The 18,609-nt window shown below is 40.9% G+C and overlaps 1 protein-coding gene across 2 annotated transcripts in view; it reads left to right on the top strand.

Moving 5' to 3' along the window:
- The window catches only part of PPP3CA (protein phosphatase 3 catalytic subunit alpha), a 222,687-nt gene that overhangs the window by 173,946 nt on the left and 30,132 nt on the right, over nt 1–18,609 (top strand). For both annotated transcript variants that reach the window (XM_081959078.1, XM_081959079.1), the window contains exons 9-10: nt 6,404–6,529; nt 11,313–11,387. In XM_081959078.1, coding sequence (XP_081815204.1) covers nt 6,404–6,529; nt 11,313–11,387 — 201 coding nt within the window. The remainder of the gene's footprint in view (nt 1–6,403; nt 6,530–11,312; nt 11,388–18,609) is intronic.

The raw sequence follows: 18,609 nt of genomic DNA, 5'->3' as shown, positions 1-18,609 counted from the left end.
TGGAATTACTCCAGATATGATTGAACCACATCTTAGTCTACACAGTAGCCGAATGATCAAGACTTTCCTTACATTTCAACTTGGACTTCAGTATATTTCATTTGACCAATTCTTTATCTGGGTATATTAGTAACTGGAACTAGTCAATTGACTACCAGTATATATAATCATCAACACTTTCAAACATTGGTTTTGTTTGGAGTGGTATTGTTAGATACTAGCAACTGTCATAATGGTTTCCACCAAGGTCCTCTGTTCCGGCGGGAACAGAGGTTTAATCTCATTGGTCAAAGGGTCTGACAGCTCCCTATAAAAGGGCTGCTGTCAGACTGAACCTTCGCTGGATTGTACATACTTGTTCGGTTACAATAAAGAGCTGTTGTTGCCTAAGCCTGAGTGTGCCTTTTCATTACCCGATCTAATAGGTACAATCCAGAATCAAAAATGGAAGATCACTAGATTCAGGAGAACCTCCAACCCAGAGCTTCTTAGTCTTGCTAGGATTGAGCTGAAACCTATTCTTCCCCATTCAGAATCCCATTTGCACTCAGAAACATGTCTTCCACTCCATCACTTGTTCATCAGTGGTGGGTGGGATTCAAATAATTTTACTACCTGTTCTGTGGCCATGGCTTGGTGGGCATGGCAGGGGAAGGATACTGTAAAATCTCCATTCCCTCCCCACTCCAGGGCACAGGACCTAGTTATCTGCAGGATCGCATCCTACCACACTCGTCCCTGCGACCTATCCGCTCACACAGGGAGGGGCTCCTCCTGGTGCCGTCCGCTAGGCAATGCCAGCGGGCGACACCTAGGAGTAGGTCCTTCTCTGTGATGGGCCCAACCCTCTGGAACGACCTCCCCCCTGATATTCGAACTACCACTGACCTCCGTTCCTTCCGTCAAAAGTTAAAGACTCACCTATTTCAATCAGCTGGCTTGGCACTTTCTTAGTTTTACCTCCCGGGGATTTATTTTAATTGGGTTTGGGGTTTTAATTGGGATGTTTTTAGATATTTATTTCTTGTACAGTCTATCTCCCCCTCTAATGTATTTTAAATGTATTTTATTGTTATGTCTGTATTTTATGCACTGACTGTACACCGCCCTGAGTCCCTTTTTGGGAGAGGGGGCGGTTTAAAAATCTAAGAAATAAATAAATAAATAAATAAATAAATAAATAAATAAATAAATAAATAAAGATACTGCAAAATCCCCATTCCCTCCCGATCAGCTGGGACTCGGGATGCAGAGAATAGATGGGGGTGGGGCCAGTCAGAGGTGGTATTTCCCCGTTCTCCAAACTACTCAAAATTTCCGCTACTGGTTCTCTAGAACTGGTCAGAACCAGCTGAATAACCACCTCTGTTGTTCATGTTGGGGGAAAGGGAGATTTAAAGCTGTGTATTATATATGCCAAGATCTCAATCAGTCAGATTGTTGAGCCCTGAGGAAACTCCCCAAAGGAGGCGCCATGGAATCCATCGTTCTCCTAGGTGCTGCTTGGAGTGTCCAAGCATGGGTTAACTTCAGCTTGCTGCCCAAGGACTGAGTCCAAAGTTTGTGTAGCCACGCCTCCTGTTCCCTTTAGAGGCTCAGTTTAAAAAACTCAGTCACCCTAAAAGGATGCAGTTGGGGAGCTCCAGTCCTTGAGTACCAGGTTGGACCCTCCAAACTGTTAGATTAGTGTAGCTTTTTTATTATTTTTGTGCTAGTGGTAGGCTTAGAGGTTTTCCTGTCAGTTTGAAAGTTTTTTCCTGTCAGCTTCTTTGCCAGCTGCTCAGAACCAGGCTGCCTTCCGTGACCACGTGGTTGAGGCACCACTGCGGGGGCTTGCTCAGTGGCTGCTGGCGAACCTGGGGCCAGGTAGGAAGCTAGGGAGCCCCAAAACGCCGTCAGAGAGCTTGTAACAGCTATGGAAGCTCCTAAAGCCTTTTTCTGAATGGCAGGCAGTCCCCAGTGCCATTCCGAGCCACACGGCAGCCATTTTGAAGTTTAAAAAGGGCACGAAAAATTCTTGGTCATTTGAATCGCCGCTGACTGACTCCTTCTGCAGATTGCTGCTGGGAGGAGTTATTTAAACCGAGGACCTTGTTCTAGGTTTCCAGGCAAGTTCCCCCTCCCCAAAAGGACTGGTTTCAAGTGGCTACAGGATTTTTGGCTTTTGAACTGGCCATACCTTGTTTGACAATAGCACGGATCTGCGGGCGCACTGAACTTGTCAAAGGTGCCATTTTGACCTGCTGCAGCCTCATCACCATCGTTCCCGGACAGAGACCAGAACATTGAGACTTAATTGACTGACTGCCATTTCAGCCTCACAACTGTCCTGTGGTGTTGGCCAGATTGGTCCAGCTACTATGGCTTCCAACAACGCAGCTGAAGACATAAATCAAGCAAGTCCTTCCTCCCCTAAATGTAGCAGGCATCTTTGATGCCGCTGGCCTCCCGGCCTATTATATGCCTTTCCACCTCTCTCCCTGATACCTCAGGTGATCAGGAAGATCTTGTTGGAGGGCACCGAAGTGCTACTAGTCAACCCGCACTGGCCAAGGAGGTCCTGGTTCGCTGACCTTGTCAGCCTGTCAGTGTCCAAGCACTGACGCATACCTCAGGAGCAAATCTCCCTCAGCCAAGGGGCCATTCCACATCCGGATCCTCAATGGCTCCAATTGGCCATTTGGCACTTGAGAGGGACCTCCTGAGGCAGGACAACTTCTCTGACAAGGTCATCCGCATGATCCAGGCGTCCAGGCGACCTTCTACAGTGCGGATCTATGACGCAACATGGACTATGTTTTCCTCATGGTGTCAGTCCCATCACATCGTTGCAACAGCAGCGACCATTCCACAAATCCTGGATTTTCTCCAGGAGGGTTTGGACAAGGGCTTCACCCCCAACATTCTCAGAGACAGACGGATGCTCTAGCCACCATTTTGTTCAGAGACTCTTCTCAACCACTCAGCAGACACTCAATGGTCCACAGTTTCTTGAAGGGGGACACCAACCTACGCCCCCCGATGGTACACCGATACCCTACTTGGGATCTATCGATTGTCCTGCAGACCCTAACATCGGCGCCATTTGAATCAATTCGCTCCATTAGCCTACATCTGTCATTCAAAACATGTCATTCAAAACATGGCTTTTCTCATAGCCATCACTTCAGCACGCAGAATTTCGGAGCTGGCAGCGCTCTCAGTTACGGAGGACCTTTGTGTTATACATTTGGACAGAGTTATTCTGCGATTGGACCCTGCCTTTCTACCAAAAATTAATAGCTTATTCCATAGAACGCAGAGGTCATCCTCCCTGACTTTTGCCCACATCCCAGACATCCCAGGGAATGTGTCTGGCACAAATTGTGCAGCGCGCTGTGCGGGTATACAAGAAGAGGACTGCTTCCTTTCGCAAGTCGGAATCGTTCTTTATATCATTCCAGTCCACCTCCATCATAGGACGTTGGCTGCGTGCTTACATTAAGCTAGCTTACAAACATCAAGATAGACCTGTTCCTCCTCGTATAAGAGCACACTCCACGAGGAATGCCACGACTATGGCCGCTTGGGCCACGCAAGCGTCTATTGAAGAGATATGTAGGGCTGCTACCTGGTCATCACCATCTTTGTTCATTCGAAATTACAGACTAGACTCCTTTGTCTCTGCCGTTTGGAAGGAGAGTTTTACAGCGGCTCCTCACGGCTCCTGCTAACCAGGACATTCCTTCTTCCCACCCTGGGACTACATAGCTTGGGTATGACCCATGCTTCGACATTCCAAGCAGCACCTAGGAGAATTACTGTTGGCTTATCTAAATGGTCGTTCTCTAGGCGCTGCGGGAGTGTCCAACCCCGCACTGGGGTCACCGCAGATGCGTGACTTATCACCTCCATGGGCATAACCTTTATTATTTACAGCATCTTTAAAGTCTAATCCCTTCGTTTTTTAAACTGAGCCTCTAAAGGGTGCAGGAGGCATGGCTACACAAACTTTGAACTCAATCCTTGGGCAGCAAGCTGAAGTTAACCCATGCTTGGACACTCCCGCAGAGCCTAGAGAACGACCATTCAGGTAAGCCAATGGTCAGTTTCTGCATTCTGCAACACCAACTGGAATCTTGCCTACTTCATCAGGATTAACAGGATAAAACACATTCCCGATAAGAAAGCCAGACTGAGCCTCAGGAATAGGCACATGGCCTGCCTCAAAACCTTAGTACAAAAAGATGCTAATACCTCAGCTGACGTTCATTCCTCTCATATAAATTTATTACCTCTGAACTTCTCTTTCTATGTGAAAATTTGAAAGAAAGAAGGAATTGAAATAACATTGTATCACTAGCACCATATTAAAAGGGGGAAGTGAACAATGCTAGGGTCTGAGAAAAATTTCCGTTATGATTGTAATTTTACTTCTGCTCTAGAATACTAGAAACAATCACATAACACAATTGTCCATTTCAGTAGTTTGGATTAGAATTACATTTGGGAAGGATTGATACGTTTTCCTCTAAAGTTTAATTAGACAGCCTAATAATCTTTTACATAATATTTGAAAATTGGCAGTACTTAAATATTATGGATTTAATGGAAAACAACACTGTAGGAACATATTGAATTCAATTATTTTCCTCCTGTATAGTTGCTTTCAGTTATCAACTCTGTAACTGTTTATTTTCACAGTAATTGGTTATTAAATGTGCGTCTTTTCTACTTTTGGGGGGGGGGGGGATAATGACTGCTTTATCTTTTTGCCCCTGGCTTATATAAGAAAGGAAGCTTTTTTGAAACACAGTTTAAATTGTTGTTTTAAAGTCACTAGTATTGGACTGCAGTATCAGCAATATAAATTTTTAATGTGTTGTATGTTAGTAGTATTTAGAATCTCAGATGAATTATTCATTTAATCGCTTATTTTCTAAAATTGTAGGAACATTGTCATTAACTGATCTTTTCCTGAGATTTTAGATTGTCTTCCTAATTATTCCGTCAGTGAATGCTGATTACAAGTATTTGTCCATGCAGTTTTCAAAACTGATTTTTCATTCCTTCTTCTGGGTTGTTTATGATTCCCCAAAGTAGCCCAATATATATGAGTCACTTTCCAGCTTCACGGGTTGGCAGCAACAGCGGTGGTGGCAATAGGGTCGAAAGGGATGGTTTTTATGTGTGAGAATTTTACAATTGTGTCAAAGAACTGATGATGATGCCCAGTTTGGTAATGAAAATTTTGTTGCTCGGGGAACAACTGGGCTACGCATATCGTCTACCATGTACCAACTTACTAGGAACATGCATATAAAAAATTCATTCTTTCCTTCCTTTCTTTCTTTCTTCCTTCCCTCCTCTTTTATTTAAGAAAAAAAGCAAGGTACCCCCACCCTCTGCAAAATTGCTTATGGATAAAATTGAAAGATGAAGTGTACTTCATAAGTATCTTTTCCAGAAAATATGGAGTGCAGAATATTTCAGTTTGAGATAATTAATGGAGAGTTAAAACAATATGATGCAGTACAGCCTGTCATGTTTTTGCCCCTAACTTAAAACAAATCTAATTTATGCATAATTTAGAGTTGTGTTAAGTAAAGAGCTGAAAAAAGATGTCTTGTAAGGGACTAATAGCAAAAGGAGGAGACTTAAAACCATTATCAGGAACTTTGAAGCTATAATAATTTGTTTTAAAGACTTCAACAACTTTAACTTTAATTGTTTTTTTGTTTTGTTGTTTGGGGTTTTCAATTGTACTTTTTACTTTTACATTTTGTTTTATTTTCATTGTTTCAGAAAAAGGTGCCATCGAGTTTGGTGGCCTTAAAATTGAAATAAGAAATAAATAGTATACCTAATATATAGTTGGTATATACCAAATATACTAATATACCTGAGAATTCAAATAAAATTTATTACAGGCTTAACTCCAGATACAAACAAAATATGTAGTAAAGAATTACCATTTTTATCTCTAATAAAAGAAAAACATTATGCGTAATTCTATTACACTTATTGTTTTCTTTATATATATATATATATATATATATATATATATATATATATATATATATATATATATATATATATATATAATTAAGAATAAAGATTAAAATAAATCCACATAAAACTCTTTACAAGAAGTTCCAAATCTAAGTAATGGTGCAGCATATCGCACAAATGGTAGCACAAAACTTGATTACTTGAGAGCTTCCTTTTAAGTCTGTATCCAAAGAAGTAACATTACATAGAAATCACATTCCTTACCTGGAATTTTCTATAAGACGGGATATATAACTGCAATGTATGCTGCAATAGTGCATGAGAAAAGCACTAGTACATCTAAACTTTCTTCTAATTGGATCACATTAAAAATATTATTAAATGGCCAAAATGATTTTTTTTTCTTTTGCAGCTGCAGTATTGAAATACGAAAACAATGTTATGAATATCAGACAGTTTAATTGTTCTCCTCATCCATACTGGCTTCCAAATTTCATGGACGTTTTCACTTGGTCTTTGCCATTTGTGGGAGAAAAAGGTATGTGCATTGTTTTGTCGGTGAGTAAAAAGGGAATAACTCCTTACTGAAAAGGGGCTTGGCCCATTTGACCACCCAAGACATTCAGGGATGTTGGAAATGAGTCAGGAATAAGGGGGAAACTATGTGAAGGCAATGGACCATGCATAATACTGCCAGCAACAGTGTGGGGGTGAGCAATTAAGGATTGGGATTTCCCTTGTTTAGCTATGGTTTTGTAAAGTGCAGCGTGACCACATTGCTTATCAATAGGAGTCTCCATTGCCATAAACTTAAAGACCCCAAACTCTTGGGTCTTTAAGCAAGAACCATCCATGACTGGTAATTTCCTGCTTGATTTCCATAAGTCAAAGTCAATAGGGAAACTTGATGGAAGTTGGCAGGTCCAGGGAGTTCACAATCAGGCTGGAGGGCAGATGAATAATACAGAGTGAGAGGGGAGGAGATGTGCAAGTGAGTGCGTGAGGGGTGAACACAGATTGTTATGGTGCCACATGAATGCCTGCAGGTTGGGGAAAGGTGTTACAAATATTCTGTGAATGCCTTTAAGCTGGGGCGGGAATGCTGTGGTGCAAGCATGCACTATGGAATACCCAAACCTTGGGATCAAACAAAAGGAGAAATTTCTGTTACAGATTAAGTATGCTGAATAATACAGGTTATGAGAAATGTCAGTAATATGTATCAGGATACTTTTTAAAGTATCCTGATTCATATTACTGACATTTCTCATAACCTGTATTATTTTTTAAAGTGGTACAATGATTTGTTTCATAGCAGTATTTGTGAAATTATTTCCCTTTTTTAGTTTTTGCCATGATGTTAATATATTTTTGAGAATATTTCATATTTTGACACTAGATATTTTATGATATTTTAAAATTTCTGCTATGTCTTATATGCATGTTCAGATGATTATTATAATTGCTGCTTTTGATTGTAATGGTGTCTTGAATGATTAGAATTTGACTCTAAAAAAGACAACTAGTTGTGACCAAAGATATTATTTCTTTTTTTAAAAAAAATATCAGTGGTGGTGTTTAACCAGCAAATATGCTGCTACTGCTACATAGTTATTACATCTATTAATTTTAGTTCTTTGTTCCTATATACATTTGAGTTCTATTTCAGCAGACTCTATCTACATCCTTAAGCATAAATGGATCTCAGATACCGCCACAGTGCTAGTAGCAGCAGCAGGAGTTGTCAATGTTTATTGTCCATTAAAACTCTATCAGTAGAACTCTCTGTCATTTCAGCTGGATTTGCCCAGCTGACATCCAACTCCAATTATGAGAATTTTTATCCTCCAATTCATTTGGGCGATTCATCTACACTTAACAAAGCTTCTTTTGTGAAGAAAGGTTTGTAAACTTCTTAGTTAAGCTAAAAAAAAAAAAAGGCCTTCTGAAATTTCTTCACAAAAGAAGCAATGTTAAGAGTAGGTGCAATGAATTGCTAAGGAGCGTCGCAGTTAAACTATGATGGTGTGAGTTAAAAGGGCTATTTGGCAAACAAGGAAGTAGGTAGGAGAAATTAGGCAGGCACTTATACTGTAGATGTTCTCTGCTGTTTTAATTTTTCATAGTCATTTTTCAGATGTTGCCAAATGATAAAGGTGAGATGAGGTTGCTTTGCTATGCTTGTTATGAGGTGGGTGGTAGAGGTATTAGTCTATATTTCTACCTAGATAATTTTCCAACAGAAGTTTGGATTTCTATAGAGAAACAATTATATGGCAGATGTATGTGGGCACAAGAATAGATAAATGGAAATTTTTCAAATTGGGCTTTGTAGTAAAAAAAATAAAATGTAAGGGAATTTCACTTCAGGAGGGCAAGAGACTGAAAAGATTAAAGGCCTAATAGCCTAGAAAAATCAAACACTGGGAAGCAAATCAAAAGATGGTTCTCCTTTCTTTAGTGGGCTTATGTAAAGGAAAAAGAGAGGGGGCAGTGTCCATTTTATTTTGGCCATTTGACATTTGTATTTTGCCCTTTGAGGCTGTGTAAAATCAGGCTAAAGGCAGAGATCCAGTCAACAGCAGTTGTCTGAATATAACCAATAAACTGGGATCATTTATGCTAATTGCAGTATATAGTCCATTTCCTTTTAGAGATCAAAATCTGGACTATATGACTTTGGTTCTATTTGGAGGCATGTGTGTTTGTGTGAGATACGTTTGTATGAGATCCAGGAATGAAAAACAGTTAGTTCCTGAGCTATGAAGGTTATCTACCCTCTTAAGAAAACAAATGTAATTCATTTTCCCATTATTTTTTGTTTCCAGCTTCCTTGTAGATCTGCAACCTTATTATATGTAACTTTATACCGGTTAGCTTTCAGTGAGGTCGACCAGATAATTTTTTTTTTTTACCTTGATGTATAAAAGAATAGATTTAATGTTTCACTTTTCTCCTACAACAACATTTTACCCTGATTTTAGCAGAAGGATAAAACACAAATGTAAAAATAATTCACATCCCCCAATAATGTTATTATACATGCACATCTTCACTTTGCCGTCAGGATATTGACTGAGAGATTTGATAACATCACTTAGTTCCCAGGAAGATGGTTTTGTGCCCTATCAATGGTGGTCATAAATTGTTGCATTTATACATGGTATGAGTATGCTAAATTCCTACTATGAATAGACTGTTTTTTTTTCAGATACCAGAAGTTGTGGTAAGGATATTGTGTGATAATGAGATGAAGGTTTGCGAGTCCCTTTTTGGGAGAGGGGCGGTCTAAAAATCTAAGAAATAAATAAATAAATAAATAAAGCAAACTACAACAGCAAGTTGTACAATAGTTCCATTATATGCTTCCTGGCCTATGTATAATTCTGTATATCAATTATCCCCTTTCTTTAATATAGTTGCACTCCTTTATCATTTCGTTATATTTCAATTAGTTTGTTTGAATCACTGGAATATTATTACCACATAGATGGCCCTTGACTTACAACCATTTTTAGTGACTATTTGAATTTACAACTGCACTGAAAATGTACTTATGACTATTATTTAAACTTACACTGTTGCAGGATCCCCAAAGTGAAATAATCAGAATTTAGATGCTTGGCAAATGACTCATATTTATGGCACATGGTGATGTGATCACCTTCTGCAGCTTTCTGACAAGCAAAGTCAATGGAGAAGTCAGATTCACTTAGCAACCATGTTACTAATTTAACAACTGCAATGATTCACTTAACAATGTGGCAAGAAAAGTCATAAAATGAGGCAAAACTCACAACATCTGCCTTGTTTAGCAATAGAAATTTGGGCTCAATTGTGCTTATAAGTCAAGGGTTATCTGTATTCTGCCTAATTCCACAAATGTATGACTTTTGAGCATTATAACTTTCCTAATAACTTCTGCTTGTGCACTTTAGGGTATCAAATTTCCATCAAATCTTATTTAAAAAATTGTGTAATGAATAGTAAAATCCTAGATATATCAAGGTCTAGTTTTGATTTGTATTCTGATTGATATTCCTGACACAAAAAGCTATCACATATGAAAATATCACTCATTGGTTTAAAATTATAACTTAATAAGTTCTTTATCTACCAAACTTTACCTTGCATAGTATTTTCCAGTTAGGCTTTTTAAAATATTTAACCCATGCACCCAAAAAATCCCTTATTTAGTTGTTATTTTTTTCAATTGACTGTAATTATTGCAAAACGAATTTTAATCAATAAAAAGATTAATTTAAAAACTTTAAAACTTCTCTATAAACCTAATTACAAAATTATCAATTTCTCACTTATCTTTGTCCTAAAATATGATCTTTATTGCACATGCAGTTTTTAAATTGTGCAGTTTAGTATTGCTTTAATCTAATCTAACTTTAATCTAAAAATATGAAATGGAAAAGTTACCAATATCTGATTATAATAATATGGTTACATCCTACTAACCCACTGTGAAAAGAACTGTAACTGGCTGAATTCCCTGCCGAAAGTACATTTAGTAGCAAATTAAGTTTGTTGCTATGGAAAAATAAGTATTGTCTCTTTTACGGGTTAAAGAAATTGTTTTTGCTTCTCTTTCAATTATTCCAAGTAGAAATAATTTGATAAATACCCTTTAGGCTTACCTATCTGTCCAGTAAAATCACGAAGTATAAGCACATTTCCATGAGAGTGAAAGATTGTCGATATGCAACACTTAAAGGATTCAATTAACTTGCATTTATGGCCACCTAGAGTTCAGGTCTGCTAACTTCATAGCATATTCATGTAGACCAAAATGTCTTTTTTCCCTGTTTAAATATTTATGGATACTTAATTAAAATATTTTATTTTGTGTAAGTTGCAATGCTAAGTTACCTCAGCTTTGTACCTAGTGCATGAGAGAGAAGGCAAGAGAGACGAGTGAGTAGCACAACTTTACGGGGGGGAAATACAACTTGACAAACGCTTCAAATTAAACTGATCAATCAAGATTTTTGGGACAGAAGCAAAAGGAGACATGAATTTCCCTCTATTTATAAACCAGACATCAAAAAAGAAGGAATGAATGTGTATTTATTAAAACAGGAGTTGTATTTTTGCAGTAACCCTTCCGTTGAGCATTGAACTGTACAGTAATCTCTCCTTAATCGCCTAAAGATTTGGACCTTGTCTTCTGAATGTTCACACAAATTTTGCTTTAAACTCTTTGTGGTTGCATATGTAACTTTATGCTGTGACTTTAACCAACCATTCTACATTGAGAATCCTAGTTTGTCTCATATTGTCTCACATCTTCCACTTGATTTTCTTAACAGTAACAGAGATGCTGGTCAATGTGCTGAACATTTGCTCAGATGATGAACTTGGGACAGAGGAAGATGGTTTTGATGGTAAGAAGCATTGTGTCTTGTGCCTTCTATTCAGGTGGTTTGCCTTGATTAATGTTTGTGCTTGAAAATGTTTATTAATCTTAAGGAAAGTCATAGGGTGACTTTTTAGAAGAAGGAGTCTAGATTTCATTTCATCCATGCTTCCCCAAATAATATCCTTGCCGGATAATGTGTTTGCTTTTATGCATGGTTTGTAGAGAAAGAATGAACATAAAATGTTCTGTTTGCTTCTTTTCAAATCAAAATGGCATTTAATACTAAAATACCTTTTCTTGACTATGCTGTGCATTGCAAGATTTCTAAGTACAGAAGATCATGTTGTGCAGAAATTACAAACTTAGTACAGGTATTTTGGAACATGGACAAAACATAAAGAGAATCATTCAAGAAGTTAAGTCTGATGTTTAGAATCCTTAGGTTTTCCGGAATCGACATGTTCAGACTAATGATGTAGGACAGCCTTCTCTGTCTTGTCTCTTTCCAGTGCTATTTGAGTATGATGCTTAAAAGTCCAGTTCCCAGCTAATATGACTCATGGCTATGCTAACTGGGAATTCTGCATTCCATTACTAAATTTCTGATATAATATTGTGTGAATTTTGGCATTTATGCAAAATTCAAGTTTTAAACTAAGAAATACAGGGGAGAGAGTTTATTTCCTGTAGATCCGTATAGCTTCTTTTTTCTCAAATACTCAATATAAGATGACCATCATCTGAATAACTTCCATAACTCTGAGAGGAATTAAATGTAACAAAAAACTATATTTTTCTAAAGCTTTTATATTAGAAACACTAACTAAAGAAACAATTATCTTGAGAGTGTTAGATTGGAGAAGGTTATGCTAGAAATATAGTTCTCTTTGAACATTTGAAATTGGGAAAAAAATCCATTTATGTCCTTATGAGAACAGAATAGCATCATCTACAAATACATGGTGACCTGATTCACACATTTCATTAGCTATGGCTTTTCTTTTTTCCCCATGTTTCATTAATCTCAATTGGGTGGTTTACATAATAGATTAAATAATAAATATGGTTCATGTACCATACTAAGACAGAAGCATTATGTATAAAGGAAAATACTTGCATAGCAGTTCTGGAATCAAAGTGTGGAAATTATTTTGGAAGTATTGGAGTAAGAATAAAAGGAGAAAGAAATAAAAAGATATACTATTGTGGGAGTTTATTATAGATTGCCTGAGTAGACAGAAAAAACAGATAGGTATTTCTGCGTGAGATGACTAGTCTTTCAAAAAGACTAATGCAATACTGATAATGTGAGATTTCAAATGTCCAGTTATCTTCTGAAAATCAAATTCTTCCAAGAGTCAAAGGGCCTATAAATTCTTGTCCTCTCTTCCTGACATCAGTTGTCAGAAAGTGGAAGAACTTAATCCACTGGACTTTATCCTTGTCAACAGTGAGGGATTGGTTGAAGAAATGAATGTGACTGGTACCTCAAAGAAAAATTGTCAAGTTATTCTTGAATAGGTAATATCCACAGGAGGAGAGTATCTGATAAAGTCAGACCTGCACACTAAAATTAGAATGTGATATTTCATGAATTCAGAGGGAAGGTACGTTGTATGCAGGGTCTACAAATGCTTAACAGAAAAGCATCCAGAAAAGATCCTGAAAATGCAATGAAAACAATCTCCAGAAGAAACAGGATGAATTAAAAGAGGCTAGCATGGATACATGAAGAACTATCTAAAATGTTGAAGAGAAAAGATGACATAATAAGAAATAAAAAGATGGAACAAGGAGAAGAATAGAAAATAGTCTCCTTGAAACTGAGTCAGAAAAGCTACCGGTCAGATTGAGCTGAAGCTTTCAGCAAATCCCCCAAACAACAAAGAAGGGTTATTATTGGATATATTAGAAATAAAAAGAAAGCCAAAAGGACTGTTGATCCATAGGGAGAAGAAAGTGATAATGTACTAATGTGCGATGATGGGAAAGCTTAGTTTCCTTACTCCTCTATTCCATGTCTTCTCTAGGAAGGGAAGCTAAGCCATAGGTGATCATAGTAATGTGAGAGGGAAAAGGAGTTACTGCCACTTAGACTAGCGATGGAGATGGTAAGAGGGAATGCAATTTTTTTCAATGAATTCAAGAGTCCAAGGTTTCATAGATCTAAGAGTGCTGAAAGGACTAGAAGTGATTTCCAGAAATGGTATTCTTTGAAAACTCCTGGAAGACTGGGGAGAACCCTAAAAGTTAAAGAACAAATGTTATCCCCATGTTTAAAAGGGAAAAGGTAGATCTAGGAAACTGCAGGTCTGCAGGCTTGGTGTACCTACTAGATAAAGTCTTAGACAAATTATTAAAATCTGCACAAATAAGCTGTTAGATAATCAGTCTAAAATTAACAGGAGCCAGCATGGAAGCCAAATGAATAATTTCAGGCTAACCATGTTTCTAGGGTTACTAGATTATTAGATCAGAGTTGTGGTGTACCTGGATCTTATTAAAGATTTCAGCAGAGGATTTCATTATATTCTTTAAAAAATAAGGGCTAGATAATATTGCTGTTAGATAGTTTCACAATTGGCTAAAAGGATTGCAGCCAAAGAATGTTCGTGAATGACTCGGCTTCAACTTGGTGGTAGTATCAAATGGAATATTGTGGAGCTCTGTTTTTGGCCATATGCTTTTCAGCATTGGGTTACCAATAACTTGGATGATGGTACATTTTCAAAGTTTGTAGATCAGCCAACACTGGGAGGGTAATAAATATTTTGGAGAAGACAGATTTGTCCAAAAACATAACATCTGATGCAGATTCCGTGTCCACCACAGTTCAGAAGGGAGAGTTCAGATTGAAGCAAGTTTGCAAGAGAGCTACCAATACAACAGTGACTCTGAAAACTAAAACACCTGGGTGCCAATTAATATATTTTTGTTTAGACAATAGAAAGTCTAGCTGAGGGTAGATCCTGGTCTTCGGCTATCTGACCATTGTAACACAAAGAGAGTGTAGAGTTAGTTAGAGTTAGGGCAGGACCAGAACCAATGGGTTAAAGTTGCAACCTCACTAAACAAAAACTCAGAGATTCTCTCATGGATCTGAACAAGTGGTTGAATTAGATGTTCACTATGGGTCTTTAGGTCTGCATGATTCTATGAAGCAAACCACAGTATGGCTTAACATATTCTGTGAATCAGGCCAGCATACATTTTTTATATACTACATGGATAGTCCAACGAATCTCAATTCATGAGGAAGAAAATGTATGGCACAGACTGCATAGAGGATTTATTTAGCTTAATTTAGAGGAAAGGTTTCTTCCTAGACCTATATAGCAGTATTAACATATATGAGATTCAGGTTAATTTATGAATGTGGCCATCATGTGACTATTAAACGTATACAGTATTTGTAACTAATTATAATATTTTGACCAGGAGGGGATGCGAGGACAGGACAAGATCAGTATTTGTAACTAATTATAATATTTTGACCAGGAGGGGATGCGAGGACAGGACAAGATCCCAAGGTCGGTTGGGAGACCGTGGCTGCTGGTTACGCCCGGTCGTTTGTACCAACCCCTGCAGTCTAGGTGGACAGGAACTACAGAGCCAGGGCCTGCGGCTGATGCTTTGCAACGCAAGGTCTGTTACCAACACGGCCCCCCTCATTAATGAGCTGATCTCAGAGGGGGAGCTAGACCTTGCAGGGATAACGGAGACCTGGTTGGGCCACGAGGGTGGTTTACCCCTCGTGGAAATGTGCCCACCAGGTTTCCGGGCATTCCATCAGCCCCGGGCCCTGGGTAAGGGTGGTGGGGTGGCGGTGGTTATTCGGGAATGTCTAGAGCCGAGGGAGTTCACTGTCCCTCAGATACCCGGGTGTGAGTCCCTTGGTGTGAACTGGGGCCCAGGGAGGCAGTGGGGCTTTCTGATTGTATACTTGGCTCCTCGCTATGCATCAGCAGCCCTGCCCGAGCTCCTCGAGCTAATCTCAGCGACGGCAGTTGAGACTCCCAGACTTTTGGTCATGGGGGACTTCAACTTGCCGTCAACGGGAGCGGCTTCTGAGGTGGCTCGGGAGTTCATGGCTTCCATGACGGTCATGGACCTGACCCAATTAGTTCAGGGCCCCACTCACGAAGGGGGCCACACACTGGACCTCATTTTTGTATCTGAACAGTGGACGAGTGATCTGGGAATAGGGGACTTAGTCATCACGCCCCTGTCATGGTCAGATCACTCATCTCTCCGGCTGGACTTCCCTGGCGCTATCCCCCACCGCGAGGAGGCGGAACCAGACCCTACAAGCTGGTACCGCCCCAGGCACCTGATGGAATCGGACAGATTCCAGACGGAGCTTGGGCCAATACCTGTAGCCCTGTCCCGCTCCCGCTCCGAGGACCTAGTGACTGCCTGGAATAGGGCGACGACTGGGGCCTTGGACCGGGTTGCGCCTTTGCGACCTCTCCTGTGGCATCGACCCTCCCGGGCTCCTTGGTTCACTGAGGAGCTTAGGGTGATGAAGCGCCACAGGAGACGTCTAGAGAGCAGGTGGAGGTCCTCACGCTCCGAATCTGACCGAACACAGGTAAGAGCCTACTTGCGGACTTACCTTGTGGCAATAAGAGCGGCCAAGCGTAGACATTGTGCCGCCCTTATTGCGTCCGCGGATAACCGCCCTGCCGCCCTGTTTCGGGTGACCCGCTCCCTTTTGTCGCAGGGGACGCGGGAGACACCCTTACAGGGAAGAGCAGAGGAGTTTGGGGAATATCTTCAGGACAAAATTGATCAGATCCGGAGCGGATGGACCCCCGTCAGTGGACCAGACGAGCCGTCAACAGCGAGTCTTGAGAGACCATTCTGGGAGGAGTTTGACTCTGTTGCCCCCGAGGATTTGGACAGGTTACGTGGACGGCTGCGGCCCACCACATGTTCAATGGACCCGTGCCCCTCCTGGCTGGTACTGGCAGCATGGGAGGTGACACGAGGCTGGCTTCTGGGCCTGGTGAACGCCTCATTGGGTGAGGGATACTTACCAACCGCCTTGAAAGAGGCGGTGGTGAGACCCTTGCTCAAGAGACCTTCGCTCAACCCAATGGAGCTAGCTAATTACCGTCCAGTCTCCAACCTCCCCTTTTTGGCGAAGGTTGTTGAGAATGTGGTGGCGCAGCAGTTTCCACGACACCTGGACGAATCCGATTATCTAGACCCACGCCAGTCCGGCTTCCGACCCGGGCACAGCACAGAGACAGCCTTGGTCGCATTGGTTGATGATCTCTGGAGGGCCAGAGATAGGGGTTGTTCCTCTATCCTGGTCCTATTAGACCTCTCGGCGGCTTTTGATACCATCGACCATGGTATCCTATTGCGCCAGTTGGAGGGGATGGGAGTCGGAGGCACCGTTTTGCGGTGGTTCGGTTCCTACCTCTCCGACCGGAAGCAATGTGTGTTGACAGGGGGGCAGAGGTCGTCCCTGAGGCCACTCACTTGTGGGGTGCCACAGGGGTCGGTCCTCTCGCCTCTCCTGTTCAACGCATATGTGAAGCCGCTGGGTGAGATCATCCGTGGTTTTGGGGTTGAGTACCACCTGTACGCTGATGACACTCAGCTGTACATTTCAACCCCAAACCACCCCAACGAGGCTGTCGAAGTGATGTCCCGGTGTTTGGAAGCCATCGGGGTCTGGATGGGGGACAACAGACTCAAACTCAACCCCTCCAAGACGTGGCTGTGGGTACCGGCACCTCGGTTCAGCCAGCTGACACCATCGCTGGCCATAGGGGGCGAACAACTGTCCCCTGTGGAGCGGGTGCGCAATTTGGGCGTCCTCGATGCCCGGCTGTCAATGGAGGACCATGTGGCAGCCGTGGCAAGGGGGGCGTTCCACCAGGTTTGCCTGGTGCGCCAATTGCGCCCCCTACTGGACCGGAGTGCCCTGCGCATGGTCACTCATGCGCTGGTGACGTCTCGCCTGGACTACTGCAATGCCCTCTACATGGGGCTTCCCTTGGGACGCATCCGGAGACTGCAGCTAGTTCAGAACGCAGCCGCGCGGGTTATCATGGGGAGTACACGTTACTCCCACGTAACACCTCTCCTGCGCGAGCTGCACTGGCTACCTGTGGCCTTTCGGGTGCGTTTCAAGGTACTGATCACCATCTTTAAAGCGCTCCATGGCATAGGACCTAGTTATCTGCAGGATCGCATCCTTCTACACACGTCCCTGCGACCTATCCGCTCACACAGAGAGGGACTCCTCCTGGTGCCGTCCGCTAGGCAATGCCAGCGGGCGACACCTAGGAGTAGGTCCTTCTCTGTGATGGGCCCAACCCTCTGGAATGACCTCCCCCCCGACATTCGAACTACCACCGACCTCCGTTCCTTCCGTCAGAAATTAAAGACTCACCTATTTCAATCAGCTGGCCTGGCACTCTCTTAGTTTACCTCCCGGGATATATCTTAATTGGGTTTGGGTTTTAATTGGGGTGTTTTTAGGGTTTTTTATAGTCTATTTATTTCTTGCACAGCCTTATCTCCTCCATCCAAATGTATTTAATTGTTTTATATTACTATTGTATTTTTATCTGCATTTGACTGTACACCGCCCCGAGTCCCTTTCTGGGAGAGGGGGCGGTTTAGAAATCCAAGAAATAAATAAATAAATAAATAAATAGACCATATTATCATGATACGTTTATTCCGAGGGGAGAAAATGTCAAACAATTTCAAGAGACTACATCATCCAAAACAGCAAATCAGTTTTGTGATGTTCCTTTCTCGTTCTAATACAGTCAGTTCTTTCACATTTAAAACTTATTGCTACAATAAAATGTCCTTTAAAGTTAAAGGAGCAAAAGAACACAGGACTGCGTATATCTGTTCAGAACTTAAGACATTTTGTGCTCAGCTTCACTTTCAATTGCTTTTCTCTCAGTGCTGTTCCTTGACTGATAATAGAATGGATATATTAATTCATACTTTACACGGGAAATCCTATGTTAAGGCCACAAATACAGTTACAATATTCCTGCTTTGAAATAAATGTAATATTGAAGCCTTTATGAAGATAGAATTACAGAGTTCAGGCAGTATTCAACCATTTCTTCTTCCTAGAAATTCACATATAATCGCGAAGAGAGATCCTCAAAGTTTGGTTTGATTTGCCTTACTTCAGGTGTGAGTAATAGCTTTCTTCTGGGTGATGGGCTTCTACCTTAACCAACATAGTTTTCATATACTATAAT

The sequence above is a fragment of the Natrix helvetica genome (genome assembly GCF_964273705.1).
Source record: "Natrix helvetica genome assembly, chromosome: 7".
Taxonomy (NCBI): Eukaryota; Metazoa; Chordata; class Lepidosauria; order Squamata; family Natricidae; genus Natrix; species Natrix helvetica.
Note: the sequence above shows the minus strand (reverse complement) of the source record. Positions and strands in the feature narration are given on the sequence as shown.